Source organism: Amphiura filiformis, chromosome 9, assembly GCF_039555335.1.
Source record: "Amphiura filiformis chromosome 9, Afil_fr2py, whole genome shotgun sequence".
Taxonomy (NCBI): Eukaryota; Metazoa; Echinodermata; class Ophiuroidea; order Amphilepidida; family Amphiuridae; genus Amphiura; species Amphiura filiformis.
The window spans coordinates 36,318,866-36,343,531 of NC_092636.1; the positions used below are offsets into that span (position 1 = coordinate 36,318,866).

General features: G+C 35.7%; 1 protein-coding gene across 1 annotated transcript; it reads left to right on the plus strand.

Moving 5' to 3' along the window:
* Window positions 1-338: 338 nt before the first annotated feature.
* On the plus strand, window positions 339-20,993 carry LOC140160944 (E3 ubiquitin ligase Rnf121-like). Its single transcript, XM_072184293.1, is given in 9 exon segments — window positions 339-422; window positions 7,556-7,596; window positions 8,036-8,177; window positions 8,713-8,867; window positions 12,239-12,467; window positions 13,233-13,366; window positions 15,782-15,821; window positions 15,823-15,884; window positions 20,159-20,993. Coding segments are annotated over 9 exon segments (1,002 nt in total). The 5' UTR covers window positions 339-344; the 3' UTR covers window positions 20,280-20,993.
* Window positions 20,994-24,666: the final 3,673 nt, after the last annotated feature.

Sequence of the window (24,666 nt, forward strand, 5' to 3'; positions counted from 1 at the left end):
CCAAAATTCATTTCAATTCAATTCGATTTCAATGCATAGTGGGGGTCCCTGAAAATATTGACCACAAATTTTCCCGGGAAAATTGAGTTTGCTTTTCTATGGGGTTGATCCATAATTTTCATGTCAGAAAGGAGGGGCCTGAAATTGTTGAGATCTGAAAAGGGGGGCCCCCAATGAATTTTTTTTTTTGCATCAGGCAAAAGTGTTTGTGAGCGGTCCCTGAAATATGAGCCCGTCGACTATGACTGTTCGTTTGTTTTGAATTGATCCACTCGAACCATAAACGAGACTATTGGTGCAATGAGCCCAGAAGTTAATCAATTACAACTCTGATTACAAACAAAATGGCCGGCGAAGGTGACGTGCTGGTGAAAGTAGACGACAAAATTCCCGGATTTCAGGAGAATCCAGCTGTTAAACCCGTGAGTAATATAGATGTATATAGTTGAGTTAGCAATCGCTGCATCCCCATGCTATTTTATTTCCTTAAACTTGTACGAAATGTATATTAATTGCCAATAATCTGTTCGTAAATTTGTAAATTTAAGCTCAGTACTATACTAGTACAGAGTCAGCAGAGTCATGAGAGTAGTACGTAGTTATACATGTTAAATGCCAGCCAGGCAAACCTTTAATTAATACATTTGCTAGTCAACCAAATTCGCCTAGAACACAATACATATTTTACATAGAAATTTAAAAGAACAGGCTGGTCAAGGAAACCTGCATAAATATGTTTTCTATACTTCACTTGACCCAAATATTAATAATTATATCATTATATGATTTTTTATGGTGAGAAACAATCGCACATGGAATTTTAGAGGAATTTTGATAGCAGTTCCATTAAAAAAAGCTGCTATCATCATGAGACTAAAGTTTATTTTTTATTAATTACTTCCGTGGTCCGGGTACGCGCTGGTGAATTGTGATCGCGTAGACTAGAACTATTTAGAAGTGACAAGGACAGGTCGCCTACTTAAAGGTATGCTAGGTGAATTCAAATTTGCCATCAAACTGCATTATTTTACATACAATGTACCGGTATCAAATTAAAGCCCTTGAGTAAAAGAAAGCCAAAACTGGAAACATTTTTGTCATAGCACTTTCCGTAAACCCCAAAGTTACATCTTGTCAAAGATTGACTTTCATTAAAAAGATTCTGCTAGCAAAATTCCCCAAAACGGCATTTAGGGGTGTTTCTAGATCTTAGTCTCATGGCGATAGCAGCTTTTTTTAATGGAACTGCTATCAAAATCCTCTAAAATTCCATGTGCGACTTGATTATCACCATAAAAAATCATATATTTGGGTCAAGTGAAGTATAGAAAACATATTTATGTAGGTTTCCTTCACCGACCTATTCTCGAAAAAAAAATCAAATTTCTATGTAAATATGCATTGTGTTTGGGCCCCGGTCTCGGCGAATTTCGCTGACTAGCAAATGTGTTAACTAAGGTTTGCCTGGGATACCTACTACTTATGACTTGCCCTGAACGTATATATGTTCGGAAGAGACGGATACATTGCATGAGAGCCTGCCAATTTAAGCTTCCTATAATATCAATTGCACATAACAATACGAAGTCACACAATGCACAAACTTACAAACTTCAATATGCACTTCAAATACAGCAGACCAGCTGTTAATTATTACCGATCCTGTAGAATAACTTACATGTACATAATCATCCATTTCATGGAATCCCATTGCTCAGAATTGCCCATTTCATTTTTATCTGTCAAATGCGCTGTGGATGTGCTCCATTAAGTCACAGGTGTGAAACTGACTTTATACCACTCGCAGAAAAGCCAGCCTCGTGGCGCTGGAGCATGACGTCATACTGGACGTATGCAAAATTTCTGACGGGCGTCATAAACCCATATTGTGATTGGTTGCATAAGCCATTCTTTGAAATCGTAAGCCAATCAATCAATGAACGCGACGGCCTTTTACGGTATTAATTAATGTGACTCGCCAGTAAAGTACGTCTAACCTGATTGGTTTACAAAACTACTTTGATAATTCAGTCAGCGTGCTCGATGCAACAACCTCGTAGAGGTTTTCGAGAGGCGAATTCATGTGGTGATCCAGCGATCGAGTATAAATTCAGCTTGACAACTGCTCTCACGCGAGATCGCAGGTGCAATAACAATACATGGACACAATCACTGTCATTTACACAATGGATTAATGAATTATTTTTGACATGCATCGGCTGGATTTTACGATCGAGGTAAGGTTTTTGGCCTGTCCCTGCGTGAATATCCTTAGTTTTCAGCATCAAAGATACTTACGATGACCAGTTTTTTGCGGACACTTTGATAACAGGTTACTTTTATAGGTCATAGGGTAGAAACTACACATGTATAGTTGTACAATTTGTACGAAATATACATTTTGTTATAGGCCTAAAATGTTTACAAAAATATATTGGTCCATACGTTGTGCTTGTATTAGGCAGTTCAGTCATAAAGTGACCTTGGGGAAAAGTGCTACTCCATTGACCACACAGTTAAGACCCTTATCTCACAGCACTGAGCTGTGTAGCTCAGTGTTGCCATAAAACCAGTACTGCATTCATTATTTAGCTAAACAGGTCAGCTCTGGGGTGAAATGTTACTTTTAGTCATTGATTTTATGAGAGAGGAATAACAAGCTTTATTGAGATATTTGATATTTGGAAATCGGATATTGGGATCCAAAGATAGTACAGGTTTCAAATTTGCACCTGAATTTTATAAATGAAAACTTTGCAGTATAAATAAATATCATTGTTTATTAAAATAGTATATACTTTATTATTTAAATACCAAAAATTGAAGACAATTCATCAGAGGATAGCTCTCCAATTGAAAGAAACTTGGGTTTTGCAGTGTACTTTGGGCCCAAAGCATGACCGGTGTTGCCAATTTTAGGTATGTTCATGCACGCAATCCTCAAACATGAATAAATTTGTAATTTATGTTCTTAACAAATGCATATTTTTGTTAATTATTAGATTGTAAATTTATTAGAGCATGTAATTACATGCTTTTAATTTTGTTTTCTGTCTAAATCCAGTTTGAATTTTGAATGAAAATGGTAGAAATGATGTAAATGATCTAAATGACTAATTCTCATCAAATTTACAGTAATAATTATGCAAATTAGCTAATTAAAACACTGTTACTTAAAAATTTTGTTGGAAAAGATTGAACATGTTGATATAATAATACTATGGCATGATAATTTGTTTATTAAATTGGAAAATTGTTCCCCATTTTTGCCTACATTTGCGTCACAAAATCAACCGCTACATCAAAATTACTTGGCCGATTTGAAAAATTTAAACAGTTTTGAGTTTCGGAAAGTGTGTTCGTTGCAATGGTGGTAGTTATTTGCCACCAGCATTGTCACTTTATTTTGGCCTGAAATGCCTACTTGTATTCAGTTGTTCGACGATATGCTCGATTTCCACCAATGGGTCAACCGGCTTGTTGTCAAGTGCGTTGATTGGCCAATCAGCGTGATTGTATTTGTTTATTTCTTCTTTGTGTACGCTCGTCTACGCTTGGCACACAGCTTGGACCACGGAAGTAATAAAAAATTAACTTTAAGATCTAGAAACACCAAAAGTCAATCTTGACTTTGACAAGATCTAACTTTGCTACAGAAAGTGCTATGACAAAAAGGTTTTCAGTTTTGGCTTTCTTTACTCAATGGCTTTAATTTGATATAAAATGATACAGTTTGATGGCAAATTTGAATTCACCTGGCATACCTACTACTACTATAATGTGTGCGTATTAGGCTTGGGCATCGTCAGTCTTTTGCATATTGCATATCGCGGCCAAAAACATATCGCGATATCGCCATCTGACGATATTTTTGTCCATACATGCATGGTCGGAAGTTCACTGTTATACGGGTGCAAAACGGCCCGGCAATAAGTGAAACAACTTGAACAAGAGAACAATTAAACAGGTACAAAACATACTTATTCAATCCTCTGCCATCGTTCAAAACAGCTTCTTTATCCAAAACGTTATTAAAACCAGTACACCTGCCATGTTTGCAAGTGCAATCTACAGTACTTCTGAAATTTCACCACAAACGCCGCCATTTATATTGTGCATGAACAGTTAATTGGCTGTGCACAGAAGCCGGATGGGAGACCAATTAGACTGCTGCCCTCATGAGTATTGAAAATTTAATTGGCTGCGGACAGTAGCTGGATGGGAGACCCAGTATAAGTATATACATGTATCGCCTCTCACTTTTTCTACATATCGTCATCGCGATAAGGATTTAATATCGCGATATATCGCAGGGCGCGATATCGCCCAACGCTAGTGCGTATACTCACTCAATCATTTATCAATGCACTAAACTGTCATGACTGATAATTAGTTCCAGTAACTGTAACTTTGTAGATGTCATTATGTTTATGATAAAGACTGAAGTCTTGCTTACAGGACTAGACTGATAATATGTGTGTATAAACATGGAAATTAGTGAATCCAACCCCCGGGGGAGGCACTCCCTATCTGAAATGGCAGGGATGTGCCTCGGTCATGTTAAAAGTAGGGGGCATTCAGGTCAAATGTACAATTACAAAAATATGGGGTCATTCAGTGCACAACCTGAATAAAAATGGGGTCATTCGGTATGAAACTTTGAAAAAATGATGGTCATTGGGGTAACAAATTGTAAAATGGGTTGGGTACAGGATTGCCAAAAGAGTATCATTTTACACATAAATAAGTGCCAAACTGCGAAAAAACAACTTGGCCACCTTGGAAATTTGAAAAATCTCATTATTTCTGGAATAGAACACAAATAGGCCTACCACCTGAATTTGGGAATTTAAAAAGGGAGGGTCATTGGGTAGCAGGAAATAGAAAAAGGGGGGTCATTGAGTACATGAATTTTTTTAAAGGGGGTCATTGGATAATAGGTAGGACCATAACACAAAAAAAAGGGGTCATTGGGTACAAGCCGGTTTGAAAAAGGGGGTCTATCCTGAGGCACATGATGCATATCTGTTATGGGAGTGCCCCCCCCACAGGATCCAACCATCATGATCATTTACCATGCAATGGCAAAGCACTTCTGATTGCCATCATTGCACAGTAACAGTGCAATTTACCCATAGGCCCTTCGCACTTGATTATATAGTTTTCTGTTTACCGCCGGCGTCCAAAATTGAAAATCTCAAAATAATTAATTATTTTATTTTTATTTCTAATTTTCTCCTTTAAAATAACTTACTTAGTTGTATACATATTTTCTACACCCTGGCCTGGTCCCTGATATGACTACATAAATTGAATCCATGGGTAGGCATGTTCATAAAATTTTGAAATTTAATAAATTCATCTATAATTGTTTTCATTAAGGTGGTACACACCCATTGATAAATTTGTGACTACCGGTATTTTTGGATTTTTCTCAAAAACTTAAAAAAACACTGACCAGTAACAAAAGTTATGTATATTATAGGGGCAATTTCACTGGAATTTCAGTGACTCAAGAAAAGTAGTTATATTGATTTATTTTCCCTCATTTTTGACTGCCACTCCACAACTAATGTCTGTGCTGAAATAAAATTTTCAGTGCAGTAGTTGTAGTCCTTGCCCCTATAATATACAGTGCAATTATACAATCTTACTTGTCACCAATGCGCTATAATTTTTGAGAAAAATGCAAAAATAGGCACAAAATTGGCCAGGGGTGTAGTACCACCTTAAAAAGAGAATCATTTTTAACTTAAAAAATGAGGGTCAATCATGTATGTAGGCCTACAATTGGCAATGTTATGAGGAAAAGTATGCTCGCTTGAATTTTGTGTCCCAGCATTATCAATGCCATGGCTTCCTATGTCTAAAAGGAGTATTTTGTGATCCTAGCATCCTCTTTTTATGACATTTTCAGTAGATATCCACGAAAAAAGCTTATTCCCAAAATTTCAGTTGATTCCGATTTTTGCGTTTGGGAGTTATGCATGATTATGTGTATTACACTGCTCCGTCGACACTCGACAATGTGTTGTAATTTCATTCTGGTACAGCAGAACGAAATTCAAATTTCACGATATCTTTGCTAAACAAATTAATCTGCAAGAATTTTGTTGTACAAACATTATGTAGCCAGAGGTTTCCAGTGATATAAAAATCTCAACTTTTTTTGAGAAAAGTGGGGGGATGATGCTGTGGATCACAAAATGCCCTTTTAACATGTGTGCATGTATTTTATGGCTAAATTTTTGAGCATGAAGGGCCGTTTTACAAAAATGTGCTAACGTTTCATGAAATGTGGCTTTCACTACGGTACTTTGATAGTATCAAATAGTATTCAAATGCAGTTTTACTCAAATTCATGTCATGTTGAGGGTCAAAATCCCAATTTTCTTCATTTTCATATTGGATGTGTAAAATGTTATTTATTAAAATTAACACTGTTGGTAACCCACACTTTAGAAAGGGTGGGTTTGAGAGGTGCACAAAATGCTTAAAAGGGTGGGTTTGAAACATTTCTGGTTAAAATGTGTGTCCAAATATAAAGGGTGGTCACTGATAAAAAAAAAGGTGGGTTTAGAAGTCAACAATTGCAATCTCAAAGCTTACTGTAATTTCCGATTGAATGACACTAAATGAAATACGAAAAACATTGAAATCCCATTCTGTAGTGTTTGGTCGTCTAAAACTTCAATATGTAATAATTTTATTTGGATGCCAATCTGCACCTGGACCACACCACTTATCTATGATTAGTAAGTAGTAACCACACTTAGAAAGGGTGGGTTTCTGAGTTTTGGTATAAAGGGTCTAAATAAGGCCCGGCAAAAAATGTGATCTCGCTTTTCACGCCGTGATTCTCGCTATTAACCAACTATCTCGCTTTTTAAAAAATTTCCAAGCAATGCACTTACTATAAAAATGTTGCTTTATGCCATAAAAGTTCGCCAAATTCCATTAAAATGCAGTTCCAACCTCGCCAAAGTGCAGAATTCAACAGCATTGCAATCACAAGGTCGAGTGAACAAGCCATGTTTTACTCAATAAAAACTGACATTTCATTACAAATGAGTTCAAGTTTAGGCCAAATATCATTATATTTATTGAAATACTGGAATATTTTGACTATAAAACATAATTCAAGGTCAAATTTTTGTCACTTTTTTCTTCGACAGCGGCCGGCCGTCGGCAGGTTTTTTTATCCAAACATCGTTCTGACTGAACAATAGAGGGCAGCAAATTTTTTATTTATTTATTTATTTATTTTGATTTTTTGCATTTTCGGCGCTTTTGAAAGCTTCTTGTGCCTATTTTTCGAGGAAAATCTCGCTTTCTCGCTTTTCAAAACTTTGGATCTCGTTTTTTACTTCAAAAAATTGCGTTTTTTGCCGGGGCCTAGGTCTAAAATAAAAAGGGTGGGTTTGAAATAAAAAGGGTGGGTTTGTATCACCACTGCCAACTATGAATTAAACTTGTTTTTGAAATTGTTGTAATGACATTATTTTCTTATTTTTATTTATTAATAATTACAGTTTTTGTGTTTGTCTTTTAACAGGCAGTTGACTTATCAAAGCTCTCAGATCAAGAAAGATGGCGGTAAGTTAAGTACCGTAATTGTTGTCCCCACCGAATGAGTTTGGTAAAGGGACCATTAAAGCTTTAGGCCAATATATTAATTAATGGAGGCTTTGTTGTCCTCCCATATAATTTAATGTCTCACATTGACTGATGTCCTGCTAGGACACAGCAGATTAGCTTGCTTTGTACTTAATTTTCTTAGCCAAGATACATTTAAAAGATAATCAAATCATTAGATACCGATTATTGTTTAATTCGCCTGCAGATCCACCCTGAGCTGTTGTGATGTGTGGTGGTGAACTCAATTGACATGGAATTGTTAGTGTGCTGATTCAAATCTAAGCAGTTCTGATTTTTTTCTTTATTTTATCATAGTGCTAGTTTGTGTGAGGTGAGCTTCACTTCTTCATTCATGAATTCTAATAATGTTTGATTTTGTACTTGTTTTTTAATATAGGTTAGAACATCAGCAGATGCACGAACGACACAAGGGTCACGAGGCGATGCATGCCGAAATGATCCTGATTTTAATAGCAACACTAGTAGTAGCACAGGTTGTATTGGTGCAATGGAAATCTAAACATTTTAAGTCATACCAGGTAGGTTATGTACACTGTCAATTGTTAATTTGGCTTTATTATTATGTGTAATTGGCAAAATTCAGTAGCCAAAAGTCACAAAACAAATTTCCATGAAAGGGGTACTTTATGATCCACTGCCTCATCCCCCAACTTACTCAAAATGGATTAATTAAGATGATTTCCTAGATCTTCATATCTATTACTGCAGATATTGCCCAAAAATGTGGGTCAAAATCATACTTTTTTATGATGTTCTCCAAAACTTTTTGTATTATGGTGTCACAGTTGGAGTTTTTCATTGTAAATGTATACTTCTATACTTAAGACCAACAATTCAGCAGTAATGAGGTCCAAAAGTTTCAATAATTCCAGGGTTCATCATACCAACCTTAAGGCCATGTACATCCAAGCCAGAAAGAAGCTACAAAACTGAACCTGAATAAGAACCCTGGAAAATGAAACAATTTTTTTTTTGGACTAAATCTTTTGTTTGTGAGAATTACTTTTAGTACCTGTAACCATGATAGCACAATGTTATAATTTTTTTTTGCAGATTGTAACTCTTCTAGGCATGTGGATCATTCCAATCTATTTCACACTGACCTTGCATTGGTATAGATTTCTTGTTGTATGGACTATCTTCTCAATCATTACAGCCTTTGTTGTCTTCAAAGCAACAAGAAAACCACTTCCTGGTACTACACCAAGGTAAATCTACAAGCTCATTACAGTTTGTCCTTTTTGAAGTACAAAGTAAAGTACGCAGTAAATTGTGCAGTTTCGGCGCGCCATGATGTCAAAAGGAATTAACATGCTGCTAGCCGCACACAAATGCATGAGCGTCTTAATATGTGACGCACGATACGCTAACGCAAAATGTGCATACCTTACTTCGTACTTCAAAGTGGACAAACTGTAGTGGTAGATATTTTGAAATATCTACCACTTTATTGTTAACTACGCTTGTTACTCCGCGACTAATCATGCTAATACACGAGTGTACAGCGCTCTACGTGTCCATATAGCGATGATTAGTCTGCGTACAACAGCTTACTACGCACAGCCTCGCAAAGAGTATGTTCCATGATGTACACGAATTAAGTAATTTTTCTATAGGTTATCATATGATTTCTTTTATACTTAAAGGCATATTGATTTACCCACGCTGGGTGAAAATAATGTCACACTGAGAACTGTATAAGGCAAATATTTCAGTGTTGAAGTAATCCATGTAACTAGTACAAATCAAGCTTTTAAATATCCACTGCCAACCAAATCAGGCTAGAAGTACAGACAGCTTGGTCACATAAACATGTTATTTACATGTTGAATATACATTTTGCCTACATTACTCCAAATTACTAGTCACTTAAACTAATGTCAATCCTCACTTCTGATATTTGCTTTGTGAATAAACATTTTATGTTGCCTACATGTATGTATAATGTAACTCCAAATCACTAATCACTGTCAGGTACTCAAACATTAATTCTCACGTGTCATGGTATTTACCAGTTGAATATGCATTTTATGTTGCCTATATTACTCCAAAATCACTCAGCATTAAACTTATGCTAATTCTCACATATCATGGCATTTACCGATTGAATTTACATATTGTATATTAGCATTAGTTTAAGTGATTGAATATACATTTTGTATATTAGCATTAGTTTAAGTGATTGAATATGCATTTTGTTTTGTATATATTACTCCAAATCACAAATCACTTCTTTAATGCTAATGCTGTTCCAAATACATACCCTAGGGTATTCGGGATGGACTCGACCGGCGGTGGACCGCAGGTTCCGCTTGTTTTCCGTTGTTTAGAATAATAGAAACTGGACGGAACCAGTGGTCATCACCCGGGCGAGTTTTGATTTCATCCGTTACCTGTGTTTTTTATGATGACAAAATAGCTGTTACAAGATAATCTAAAATGGTGTGATACCAGGTATAGAAGTCCAGGCTTTGAGTTTTAAAAAATTGAGGAGTGTGGTAAATGGCACTCTTCAAACTTTTGAGAAGTGCTATTTTGTGAATGAGGAGTGTGATTACAATGTGATGTAAGCTTAAAGATTAAAGAGTGCTTTAAATCACACTCCTTATGATAATTTAAGGAGTGAGGAGTGTCATAGCACTCGCACTCCTCAAAACTAAAAGCCTGTAGAACTAATTAAATTTCAAGAAACCTTACAGCTGTATGGTAATTGCAGTACAAGAACAGAGGTCCACATCACTCGTGGGTCAAGTGCTGTTATACAATGTAGTGATTGCATAAATCTATCCACCGAAAGCATTGTCTCCATGATCAATCAATAATAAAATGGAAAAAAAAAGAAGGTTAGTGATTTATAGTGCGCTATAAATCTACAGGCACAACGCCAGACGTTGATCCACAAGCCTCAGCACACTTTACAGGTTGTCGCTGACAACCACGGCCCACATCAATCCATAAACCATTAAACAACAATTCAGGGACTTTGCTGCTTCAAGAGCGCACACCCTAGACTTTCCACAAATAACCAGCGCAACCAGGATCAGCTCCTCGAGTTTCGTACGGGTTACAACAAGACAAATTAGCAGTAAGTTCCTTGTCCAGGGGAATTTCAAGCTAACTCAATTTTTCCACGAGAGCGTACTAGGCACCACCAGGGTTCGAACCCGCAACCTTCCGCACCATAGTCGAACGCCTTATCGATTGAGCTAACTTGACTGCTTAATCAATGATGTCATTATTGACATGACAGAGTGATTGGATGTAGAAGTGGAACATGTTGTCCAGTATGAAAGATTTCTTTTTGAACAAAACCAAATGTTTTACTCACTATTGGCAGTTTCACCTGTCATGATCGATAGTCATCACTGATGACTGTTGATCCTTACCTCTGGAAAGTAAAATGTTACAGAAATTGCAACATGCGACTGTTTAATATGATAACACATTAATGGCGGTTGATTCAGGCTTATGATCTTAATGATATGAAAATCGCAACATGCATATAGTTAGCCAAATTGGCATCACCAGAATGATGACTGTTGATCCTTACATCCGTAAAGTAAAATGTTACAGAAATCTCTTAGCGACTAGCAATTGTTTGATATGATAACACATAAATGATGAATGATTTGGGCATAAGGTCTTAATGATATGAAAATCTCAACGTGCGTGTACGTTTGTAGTTTATAGCCAAATAGGCATCACCAGAATGATGCCTGTTGATCCTTACTTCCAGAAAGTAAAATGTTACAGAAATATGATAACACATCAATGATGGATGATTTAGGCTTATGGTCTTGATGGTATGAAAATTTCAACATGCATCAGTTAGATAAGTCTGGGAGATGAGGTTAAGGAAATCAGGTGAAATGCACACAATCCTAGGCCCTCTATAGATTCAACCATTTTGTGCTAAGAATCTTGTTGTCAGTGTCAATAGGGATTATCTACATAAGCATCACAGCTAGCTGCAGCCTGACTGGTGAAATAAGCAAACATGCCCTGAATTAATCCATAAAAATAAGAAAAGTGCATAAATTATGTACCAGTTTATGTTAAGTCTCAATACTGATGTTTAAATGCATATTTCTGTTACACAAGCTACACAAGCTGCAGTCTGATTGGTGAAATAAGTAAAAATACTCTGAATTAATCGATTAAAATAAGAAAGTGCATAAATTATGTACCAGCTGATTTAAGTCTCAATGCTGATGTTTTATGCATATATTTCTGTTACCTAAGCTGGACAGCTAGCTAGCTTCAGTCGGATTGGTGAAATATGTGAAGATACTCTGAATAAATCCATGAAAATAAGAAAAGTGTATAAATTATGTACCAGTATGTTAAGTCCCTAAACTCATAATGTATGCATGTATTTCAACAACCAGTTAGCTAAATTCTGAAACTATTTAATGCTATGATTACACCAGGTGCAAACGGAGATTTAAGTATAAAAATAAGCTGCAGATAGTCATAACCTGTAAACATGCCCAAGGCAGCCTGTTTTTGTGGCCTTTTTTTGCATCTGAATTTTTCAATTCTAACCTGCTACTTTTGTTTTCTTTTTGTGTCATTTCAGGAAAGTGTACAGGTGGTTCTACCTAATTTACAAAGTCAGCTATGCATTAGGAGCATGTGGTTACACCATCATTATGTGTACTTTACTTAATCTCAATCTGATATTCCTCATAAGACCAGAAAAATCAATGGACTTTGGTTTAGTTTTACTATTTTATGGACTCTATTATGGTGTTTTAGGAAGAGATTTTGCAGAAATATGTTCAGAAACTATGGCAGCTCATATAGGGGTAGGTATAATATAGTAATTATGTAAGTTTAAAAACAAACTAGGCCAGAATACGTGTGAGCTTAGTCATCAAATAGATTTCAACCGGTAATGCATGCAAATCTTTAATTTAGATATGAAATAGACAACGCTATGTCAGGAAATTCTCTTTTTTGATAAATTTTTGATCCAGGAAAATATATGTATTTAAAAGAAACACAAACTTCCATGTTTCCACCACTTGAAATAAATTCATAACCTCATGAATATACGCAATGTGTTTAATCCAGTCACAGATTATAACTTTTATTATTGAAAAGGTTTAATGACTGTGTCTAGTGATGAAGCTAAAAGTATGCTTTATAATGACCGTGTTGCATGATATGTTATGCAATCAAACTATTTACAGGGAAAATAAAAGATGCAGTTAAAGTTGTATTTTGTTCTCAAATTTAAAAGAAGAAAATGAGACGTAAATTGAATAAAAAAGTGACGGTTATGAATGAGAATTTTTCAGGTATTGTGATATCTAAACATTGTGCTTTAGACCTCGGAATATTCCTCGGTTTCAAAGCAGATATTTCACAATACCCTCAAAACAACTGATGCACAGTCATTAACCTCTAAACAAAATCAAATAAACCGAAACAACCATCTATTCCATTTCATTTGTTGTATGGTGGGGAACTATGTTTGATAATTGGTATGTAATTAAGAAAATAATAAAGTTTCCAATTATCATAGAATTATAACCAGATAATGTTAATTTTGTGATCTCTGTTCACAGTATTATACAAAAACTGGTCTTCCAGGCAGGTCGTTAGATCCTCATATATGTGCCGTATGTGGGCAAGGTATGGAAATACCTGAAGATGATGATGACATTTCAGAAAGAATATACCAACTAACATGTGATCACAGGTATGTCCTCAACTTTAACCTGAGACAAGAATACCAAAAGGGATCGGAACCCTGAGCCCATTCATTGCTTTGTGCAACGTCCGTTAGGCATAAAAAGTGACATTTTGGTAAAAAACTACAAATTAATGCAAAAACTTAGGTAAACTTAAAGTTGCCCATAACATGGTGTATTTTTTCCTTAAGGGGGTGCTACACCCCTGCCCAATTTTGTGCCTATATTTGCATTTTCTCAAAAATTATAGCGCATTGGTGACAAGTAAGATATGTATATTATAGGGGCAAGGACTACAACTACTGCATTGGAAATTTTATTTCAGCACAGACAACAGTTGTGGAGTTACAGTCAAAAATGAGGGAAAACCAATATTTGATCAATAAATCAATAACTACTTGCCTTGAGTTGCTGAATTTTCAATGCAGTAATTTTAGTCCTTGCCCCTATAATATACCATGGAAGAAAGAGATGAGAAGGAACCACAACGACTTCGATCGGCCAAGTTTTAATCCGCTTATCTATTGACACATGAAAAGAAAAGCTATCAATGGTACTTCCTTTCATGTATAATCCATTTACCGCGATCGATGCTTGGCGAAATCATTACTGGAAAAAATTTATAACAAACCCATCCACGAACAAACAAACGCTACCCAGAAGTAAGATTATGGAATTTCACTGATGCTCTGAACATGTATAGTAGCTTTGTTTTGGGATCTACAGTCAAACTGTTTTCTTGATCGTGTTGTGTAGAAAATGGCCTATAAAACATCGAAAGGTAATCAAAATCGGCCGTTTTTTGCTGAGTTTCATCTTTAGCAAATAACGAAGATTTTGGTGACTTTTTCGATGAAAAATAGATGTAAAATGTTCTTAAATAATGCACAATGTTCCGGTTGAGTCCGGTACATAAAACCTGTTTAATTTAATAGTTTATATGTGTATAATCGTAACTAGCTAACTCGTTTCAGTGCCAAAGACTGCCAACTCTGAGAAAAAATCATCAAAGTTCGGAAAAATTGGGCAAAATGGAAGAAAAAGATGTAGGCCATCAATGACCGATGATCACGTCACCAGAGAAAATCCTATAGGGTGCTTGCACGGAAGGTCATTAGTTCAAATCATCCTTCACACACGCTCCAGAAGACATGCAAATACATGGAATACAATACCAATCACCTATTTAACGCTGGGTATTGATCAAAGTAAATCCTCATGAATAACAATGTCAACTAAATGTCGGTAAAGGGAGTGGACAAAGTGAATGCGTTCGTTGTGGTTCCTTCTTATCTCTTTCTTCCATGAATAAACATATCTTACTTGTCACCAATGCGCTATAATTTTTGAGAAAAATGCAAAAATAGGCACAAAATTGGCCAGGGGTGTAGTACCCACTTAATGCATTGCAATGGTTAAAAATCATGATGTAGGTCTCAATAATTTGTAGTTTGAAGCACAAGTTTGTTACATTTTTTGTCAAATTTCGATATTACAGTCATTTTTCTACATTTTAGCTACAAATTGTGTATTTTATCATCAAATAATGAGAAACTTAAGCTTAATGATATGAAATTATGAATGTGTCGGTAACACAGATCAAACCTCAAAATTTTGTAAAAATCTTTACTACAGATATTTTGTCTCTAGCCCACGCTAAGCAGACGTGAGTTGGCACAGTTTAGTTGTTCACAACAGATTTCGCTGGTGCTTCCCATCTCTTTTGGTATTCTTGTCTCAGGCACTGTACAATAGTTCATTCAGGGCTTGATAGGTTAAGGTTAGTTATTGCATTCTGAGGCCAGAGTGCTTATCTCTCATCTCATTCTAAGTGTTGAGCCAGATATTGCCTTGGTATAGCAAGCTGTGGGGGGTTCACCACACCAGCACAGTTAATCTGTATAAAGTGCCCATAGTCAATGCACTTGTACAACTAAATTATGTTTGTGTGAATAAAATTACTACGTAAACCTTCTTGCTTAGTGTGTAAATTCTGAATTTGATACTTCCATTTCATCATTTTAATAATGGTACTCATATATTCAGCATGGTATTTGTCAAAAATTCAAAGTACCCTGCATTGACTTGATGCAAGTATTGAGGGGCTGTGAGGGGGGGAAATATTTTGGCAAGCCAAAGTGGAGGGGAGCAATTTTTGGCAATCATTCATGTGGCACCTTTTAAATAAACACTTTAAAAAGGCTTAGGAAAATGGTACAGGAACACTTGAAAAATGCAAATTTCCATGCTCGCTGTGCTTGCATTATATGCCATGTGCAGGGGGGGGGGGCAAAGAGGCAAGAGAGAGAACAAACAATTTTTGGAAATTTAGGGGGGTCATAATTATTGCACAGCTACTAACTTGTTAACAACATTTGGAATTAATGAGTTGATTGATATTTTTATTCATTACATTTTTACAGATTCCATGAATTCTGCATACGTGGATGGTGCATTGTAGGAAAAAAAACAGACTTGTCCATATTGTAAAGAAAAGGTGGACCTCAAGCGGATGTTTAAAAACCCGTATCCTTACTATTTGTTGTTTGAACTTATTACTAAAATGTACATTTTACCAGTTTATGTTTTGCCACTGTACTTGATATTTTAATCCGTTTGTGCAGTCTAAAGGTCCGTTCATACTACCACCACATTTGCGATACGTTGCTTTGCGATTGCAAACTACTGCATTGCGATATCGCAATAAAGTTAAATACATTTTAACTTGGAAATTAGACGAGTTGCGTTGAGTTGCGGCAAAAAGTAATCGATATATAATGGCAAATCGCAAATGGGGTGGTAGTATGAACGGACCATAACAGCTTTTATCCGCCATGATGGGACCCGCATTGACTGGTCATAGGAAGCATCAGCCAATTTTTGGGCCATGCTGTAAGAATAAAATAAAATGGATAGGATTGAGGAAACAATTTAACAAATAAAAATACAGAAAGAGAACAAATAATAATAATACAAATTATAGAGAAAATCCAGGGGAAATAGATTGAGATAATTGGCCAATCTTGATGGCCAAGTATGAGAACTATTTGACATTAAAGTATTATGTCTAGCAGTCAAGTTAGCTCAATCGTTAAGGTGTTCGACTATGGTGCGAGAGGTTGCAGGTTTGAACCCTGGCGGTGCCTATAGTATGCTCTTGTGGAAAATTGAGTTAGCTTGAAATTCCCCTGGACAAGGAACTTACTGCTAATTGTCTCTTTGTAACCTGTACGAAACTCGGGGAGCTGATCCTGGTTGCGATGGTTATTGGTGGAATGTCTAGGGTGTGCGCTCTTGAAGTCCCTGATTTGTTGTTAAATGGTTTATGGAATGATGTGGGGCCGTAGTGGTCAGCGACAACCTGTAAAGTGTGCTGAGGCTTGTGGATAAACGTCTAGGCATTGTGCCTGTGCGTGGCGCACTATAAATCACTGCGCTTAAAAAAAAAAATTATGTGTAATCCAATTATCGCTATGTTGACTGAAATACACTTTTTAGTCCTGGACAAAATGATTACCACACAATATCTAATTTTTCTCCCATAAGGCAAGGTAGATATGGGAAATGAGGACAAACCTCATCAGTTTGGATTCAATTTGAAAGATTCTAAAGAAAACATGAAACATCAGACAGTGGCCAGCATTATGGTTTTAGGCTTATGAATAGAGCTTTTCTATATTTGACAGTGGACCTGTGCTGCAACTTGTCTGGGACATAACTCCTGAGGGATAACTATAAGAAGTGAGTAAGATAAAAATAAAATTTAAACATGTCATTTTAAAGTTTCTTTAAGGTGGCTGTGTACTCTCAGACATGCATGTAGTAAAAGTGCAATAACTTTGTAATTATTCGCATAAAACATATAAAAGTATACAAAAGGCAAGACATCAATAAATCTTAATATAAATACAGATTTGGGGTAAAAACAACAATTTTGAAGAAAATTACAAAAAGTGAGTTTTTGGCAATATTTGTTAGGTACATCATAACAAAAAACACTCTTTCCAAAATATTTTATTTTGTTTTAGCTCAATCTTGAGGCTCCATTCCAAAAACGTTTTTTAAATTTTTTGATATTGGCCTTATTTTTTGAGATATTGACCATAAAAGGCATCAAAATGAACTTTTTAAAATTCAAAAACGCCTATTTGCACAAAATGATGCCCAAAATCGGAAATAGACCAAAATATAAAAAAATGAGAAAACTGTTTCTTGAGTCGATCATGCTTTTTACGATGATCATATTTGCTTACCTATAGATGCTGTATTTATTGAGTTATTGTGTACCTAAATCGTCATTTTACCGAGAAAATGAAGATTGAAATAATGGCAGTTGAAGTTAAAAAGTGGTCACATTTTGCACTTTCATCGAATCTCACAGGAGAATGCGACAGTTTTCGTTTTGTAACTTATATTACGTGAACATCGGGTAAATCCACAGCCCTTGAGAAGTTTGAGCGAAATCCATTCATAACTTGATATTTAAATCGGGGAAAGAACTTGAAAAACCCACATTTTATCAGCTAAAACGGAGCCATTTGACCACTAGGTTTTTGTGAAATCAGTGCTTCCGTGGTGTTTCCATAAGATGCGCCGCGCAAGCATGCAGACAAGCGTCGCGATTTGTGCGTTAACAAATTGCGCGATACGCAACGCGATGAGTTGTTGCGCGCGTGTACCAACAACAAAGATTTTCTTTCCTTTTCAATTTAAAACACGAGTGGAATAGTGAAATAAAATCCTTAAAATATTGTAGTTGGAGTTTACAAATCTGGATTTTCATTCCTTGTATTTATAAAAAACATAACAAGGTACAAACATATCATAAAAACTCAATTTTGAGAAAGAAACAATGGCTAGAGTACACAGCCGCGTTAAACAGAAAACAAATAAAACAAAACTGTCAAATGGTGTAAATTCAAAGATCATTCAACATCAGTACAGTCTTTTAATTATTCAGAAAACCAATTTTTAATTTATTTTGATGTCTATTACTACGCGGCATGTGATTTAGAAATGCACTATTTGTTGAATTCCTGAAAATGTAGGATCCCTGATTTTGATACATTCCATGAAAAGCCAGTGAGCTCATATTTAACAAATGCAGTGCATATAATAATTTATTTAGAGGAGAAAAAAAGCAGCAGTTTTGATATCATCTGCATATAAAAGAATGTAAATTCTAAACTTTAATAATTGGGAGTAATACCTATTGACCCTTTCACAGTCATCTCAATACAAGGTTCTATCTACCCTAAAGTATGTATTGCGTGTCTGTAATTGTGCACTTTTTGTGCATGCATTTGAAGGGAGCAAGATGTATGCAAGGAGTCAATTGTCGCCCTCTGTCTAGAATTGGAAGCATTTGAATCACTTGAACCCACAAAATTTGTATTCAAATCTGCTGTTGCTGACTTCCTTTTCACTTTGCTTCTCAATTTATACTAGCCTGTATCCTCAAAAATAAAAGAAAGTGTTTTCAAAAGTCTTTTCTGGGTAATGTACATTATCAATATTGTGCTTCAAAATTGGTTCTATTTAAAGGTCTATCAAGAAGCTTTTAAGTTTATAGCTTTTCACTTAACTGGCAGAGCCTAGAATTTCACTGTAGGTTTTATTATTTAGGAATTGGGGCCATCAAAAAGCTTTTAAGTTATTAGCTTTTCACTTTAACCAGACACCTAGAATGTATCAAACTGATACAAAACTATGTCTTGGATATTTTCTTTTGATGGTAAAAAGACTGCACCAAATTATAAAAACAACAAAAATATGGCTACGATGGCTCATATGATTGATAGAAGAAAGAACCTGACAGAAAGAGGACCTAAGTAAAAAACCTAAAAACCATTGCACCAAAATAATGTAATTGAACTTCTGTACACAGCAAGGACCCTGTAAATGGCAGGAATATTGTCATGTTTTTTCATTATTAAGAATCTCGTCCATGTTTAAATTTTGTTAATTACAGTTGGGAGAAATATGGTTGGTCAGGTGTATCCTTAGAAAGAGGGTATGTGTGTGGACACACATATTATGTTTTTGGTGCTATTCAAATAAAATATAAAATAATGCTATCAATAACCATATTGATAAAAATGATGTGAGGCGGGGCATGGAAGGTATCACATTGTTGCACCAGAACTCTTCAAAAATACCCAGGGTGACAGCAAAAATGTTTTTACAATGTTATAAATGTGTTATTTACATGTTTTGGTCTTGGTCAAAACGTTTTAATAAAAAAATGTTGGGTTATTATAAAGGTCATCATGTATATTATGTATATAACCCGGAAGTGTTTTTCAATCTACTTGTCCGAGAAAGTATTTTTATTTTATAGTATAAATTTTGTACTTTTATGCTTTTGTTTGACGATAACCTGTTTGTTTGGTTTTTAAAGTCATATTCATAGTCAAATTTGACCACTTGGTCAAGCTAATCTGTAATCTGTATTTAAAATAATTTATATGAAAAAACATTCGAAAACATTTTTGCAAAATATTTGATTTGATTTGATTTGATTTGATTTGATTTGATTTGATTTGATTTGATTTGATTTGACCTGTTATTTTATTTCATCAACACTTCAATAAAATTATGTTAATGTTAAGCAGCAAGTTGTGAAAAATGTTTTTGAATATTATTAAAACATTATACTGTTTATATAAACTGACATTTACACATTTCTGTAAAACATTTTGTTGCTGGGGTGACCACATTATTTGTATAACTACACAATTTTTATTTATAATTTGTCTAAATATATATATAATTATTTTCCTTAATACTATCTCAATCAGATGGGAAAAACCACACGTCTTGTTTGGTCAACTTTTGGATTGGATAAGATACCTTGTTGCTTGGCAACCCGTAATTGTTATGATTGTACAAGGTATCAATTGGGCTTTAGGATTGGAATAGATAGGATCACAAACAGTTGGACAGATTTACTGTGTGCATGCCTTTGCTATGCAAAATGCTAAATGATCAACTGTGGTAGGATGTCTGTGATGTTTCTCCACTCGTCTCCATAACACCTGGGAGTTGTGTATACTTCCTTCATATTTTTAGGCATGAGAATTTTCAGGCTTTTGCCTGAATTCAGGCAGATTTGTTGTCCAAATTTACACATGGCAATTTTGTTTTCAGCCAGTTTTGGGCCTTTTAAGGCCAAATTCACATGCTATTTCAGGCAGTTTTCAAAAAGCCATTCTCATGCCATTGTTCTTCACCATTTAACAACGATACGTCCACGTGTTGTTACTTCGCAAGTAAACCATGCAGACGTGCTGGATGCGAGTTGTTAAATGGTAATGAACAATGGTGAAACATGATTGAACCCCTTTCAACAACGAAACAAGCTAAAGATCGTCTAATTCACATGATTATTTCATGAGGAATGTGCAGTTAGTCATTGCCACTCAACCTAAGGCCTACAAGAAGATCGGTGATTTCTCTGTTAATATCACTGATCAATGAAACTACAAAATAAAACGGCAATGTTTAGCTGCTATCTCTCCCACATGTAAACCGCATTCCAAGCATGACAAATTTTATGTGCTCACACGTAACAGGTATGCACGCTTCCGTTAACTTGCTTTGCGTCACTGGAGAAGTGTGGATTCATCACCGATTTTACAAAGTTTGGCTTCTGTACAAAGGTGTAAGAAGAGTTGTTGAGAAGGTTTTCATTCACTGTCATATAGTGATGTCGAAATCGATCATTACTAGGTCTACTGGTTTAAGCTATCTGTGTTTGGAACCATGATGCCAACGCACCTATTTTGCATGTGAATCGATATGGTGTATTTAAATGTGTACAAATTATGTGTATGACAGCACTTTGAGATAACGATTTTGAACTTGCTTGGATGTCACTGATTTGAAACCCGACTCGTTGTGACATCACTGACTTCAATCGGCAACAGCAGTAAAGTGTAATATGAGGGCTGTGATTCTTGTACAAAGAGTGCAGTCACTTCACTGGCAGCTGGGAAGTTTTTAGCGTAAAATTTATGTACATGTGCATATGGCAACATTGGCGTACCAGGCCACCGGGGGGGGGGGGTTTCCAAATTGTACCACTCACCCACTAGTAAAATAACTTAAGTGGGACAAATGTGTACCAAAACAAATGGTATTTTAATGATAAATGGACCAAAACCAGGACCATTGTGGTCTTAAAACCAAAGGAAAATACACAATACAACTTTTGGTCAATTTTGTTCCAGCAATTTGGGGGGGGGGAAGTCCCAACTGGTCGGTACGCCTCTGGATGACAATACTTGCATATTGCTTCAATAGTGAGACTTGTTTCTGTTTTAGGAATTTCAGATAGCCTTTGATTGACACTTGCTATGCTCGGTCATTATTGGTTCCAGATTTTGATTACATATTAGGATTAAAAGGCAATTATGCTATACAATACTCAGTCTTGAGAGACAGGGGACCATCTGACCGACTTCATCTGCACAAACAAGTAGCATATCCTATAGCATATGTGACACGATCTGACCCATGGGGGCCAAAGAAGGCATTTTTTAAAATTGAGTTACTGTAATTATTACATTATACATACAATGGGCTATCATTTACTGAAAACGCCAAAGGCCTAGCATTCTTGGTACTAAAGTTATAAAGTTTTTTGATGTCTATTTGCTTATGTATTTTATTGTTTTTTAACTCCATATTTTTACCTTTATCTCAGTTTCAAATTTGCCGCCTTTGGCCCCCATGGACCAGATCGTGTCACGTATTATGATATTAGTTCTCCAGAATCTTTGGTAGTATGTCATATGTTATGTTCCACCTTGTAAACTTAAAGTGCATTGGGAAACCTTATTTTTAACAAATTGGATATTCTTCATGGGGATACATTTAATTAGAGCGGAACGAGAAATTATGTAAACGAATGTTAGTATTGAGCAGTTAAATGAGATGGTCTGGATGAATTTACAACTTGAATTCCTATGTATGTGTGTAGGTTTTCCACACTGCCCCTTTACGGGTGTGCTTAATTGTTCTGGTTCATGATCAGGGCCTGATTTACTTTTTTGAGGGGCCCTGGGCCAGGCCAAAATTTGGTGGCCCCAAACTCAACGTAAAGAAGACATGTGCATTCAAGTAGGCCAAGTTTTGGTTTACGCAGAAGCTCGACATTGGCAGCGGATGCATTAAAATTTAGAGGGGATGAGGATGTTTGTTCCGATTTTACTAGTTTGATCAGCTCATAATTGGCGGGAATTGTTGGGCTTTACCACTATACTGAAAAGTAGACCCACATTAAGAGTGATATAATAGACCTGTCCAGTCTATATTGTGTGTGTTAATTTAAGTATAGGATTTGAATTAATAATTTGTGATACTTCTGGTGAGATGTTACAAGACAATTTTCGAAATAAAATATATTTATATTAATCCGCAATGTAATAAGGCCCGCCGATTACAAGCTGATCAAACTATAGGCCATTTGGGCACAAAAAAATTTCAATTTCAGAATATTTTAGCTCAAAATGAAAATTGTCTTGGACTTGGGCCCATTTGCTTCGATGGTAAATCCTGCCCTGTTCATGATGCGTAACTCTATTAGCAACTTTCTAAAGTTGATGCTAGAGTGTGATTACAGTGAGAATGGCAAATGAATGAACACATTGACGCAATGTGCCATTTCAAACATTTGCATATTGCATGTGTCTGCAGCTGCTGTGGGGTGTTGTCATGGATATGTTGGGAGCGCAGGCATTCGTCTTGCTGTGTTCATTCATTTACTATTTCTAGACTGTATGTAGGCATCAACAATATTGATCTTGTGAACCAGTGTTTTTTTTATATTGTGTTTATGTCGTGAATGTGTTTCAGTCCTATTTATGAGAGAAAGCTGATTGTCAAGTGGTTAGGATATCTACCTGGTATGCAGGAGGTTACAGCTTTAATTCCTGTGTCAACATAATGGTATATTTTTTTCTGGGTTTTGTGCTGGCACTTTAATTTAAATTTAATATGTCCAAAGTTCATATTGGGTGGGTTAATCAGTTCTTTCCTGTCTTTGTGTATGCATTTTTGACAATTTATCCCATGAACTTGGAATTCTTTTGTAAAAAAAGCCTAAAAGCTAAAAAATGGAGGGGGAGTGGCTTACATGGAGTTAAATCAAAAGGTCTGCAAAGTCCTATGAATGAACCTGGTTAAGTTTGGGTTGAAAATGTTGATAACATTTCTCTTATGCTCAAAAACATTGCCCCTCCAATATTTTTTTAACAGATGGAGGAGGGGGTCAGCTATGATACAAATCTAGTACGGTTTATAGGACTTCATCAATCTTTTGGTTTTTACCCTGACAACGTGGGCATAAAGGGACATTAGTCTAAGAGGGCAATTATTCTCCCACCTCTTTACTAACATTTATGACACACCGTAAGTCCATAAATAATAGGTACAATTCTGGTTTACCCTGTGCACCCTTTGTTTTCAATACAATTCTGGTTTACCTTGCGCACCCTATTTTTTAAGGTTGGGGTAAGGGTTAGGGTATACTTGTGCGCAGGGTATACCAGAATTATTCCAAATATTAACAGTAACAACAACCATTTTTATACAGCACCTTTGCCAAAAAAAAATTGTAAAATAAAACCAAACCCATTAGAACTCCAACATGTTAGTCCTATGGTAGATTTGTTTTAGCTGTAGCTTGAAACCTCGTTAATGTCATTGTTAAAGATTTATGAATGAGTGGAAATTATGAAGTTACAAATTGAAACATGATATAAATTGAAACAGAATTATGCTATATTAAAAACTTAAAGGTGGTTGACCCAATCGACAGTCGCGATCACACATTTCATCATATCAAAATTGAGATTTTGGCATCTCAAGAAGGATTATATTATCAACATTTTAAGTATGATAGTGGTAGCCATAATGTTGGACCACCCACCTTTAACTAACAGTACTGCACACAAAAAGTATCCAAACATAAAAGCCATTTCTTAACAATATTGGAATTAAATTGCAAAATAAAGTAGTCCATAGATGAATTATTTTGTTCTGTGTACTTTGATACATCGTTCGCGCGATGTGATTCTATTCCACTGAGCTATAAGCATTTGAATGACAAAAGACCAGAGTTTCAAAAGTGACAAATTTGGATATTTCATCCATCAAGGTGATTTCCGCTGCATTTGTTACGGCCTCATTCCAGCCTAACAGATGAACGCTCAGTCCACTGTGTTCAATATCTGTGTGATTCGAGGGAAAAGTCAATGTAAGTTTTTGTCACTTTTGAAAAGCTCTCTTTAGTCAAATTGCTATA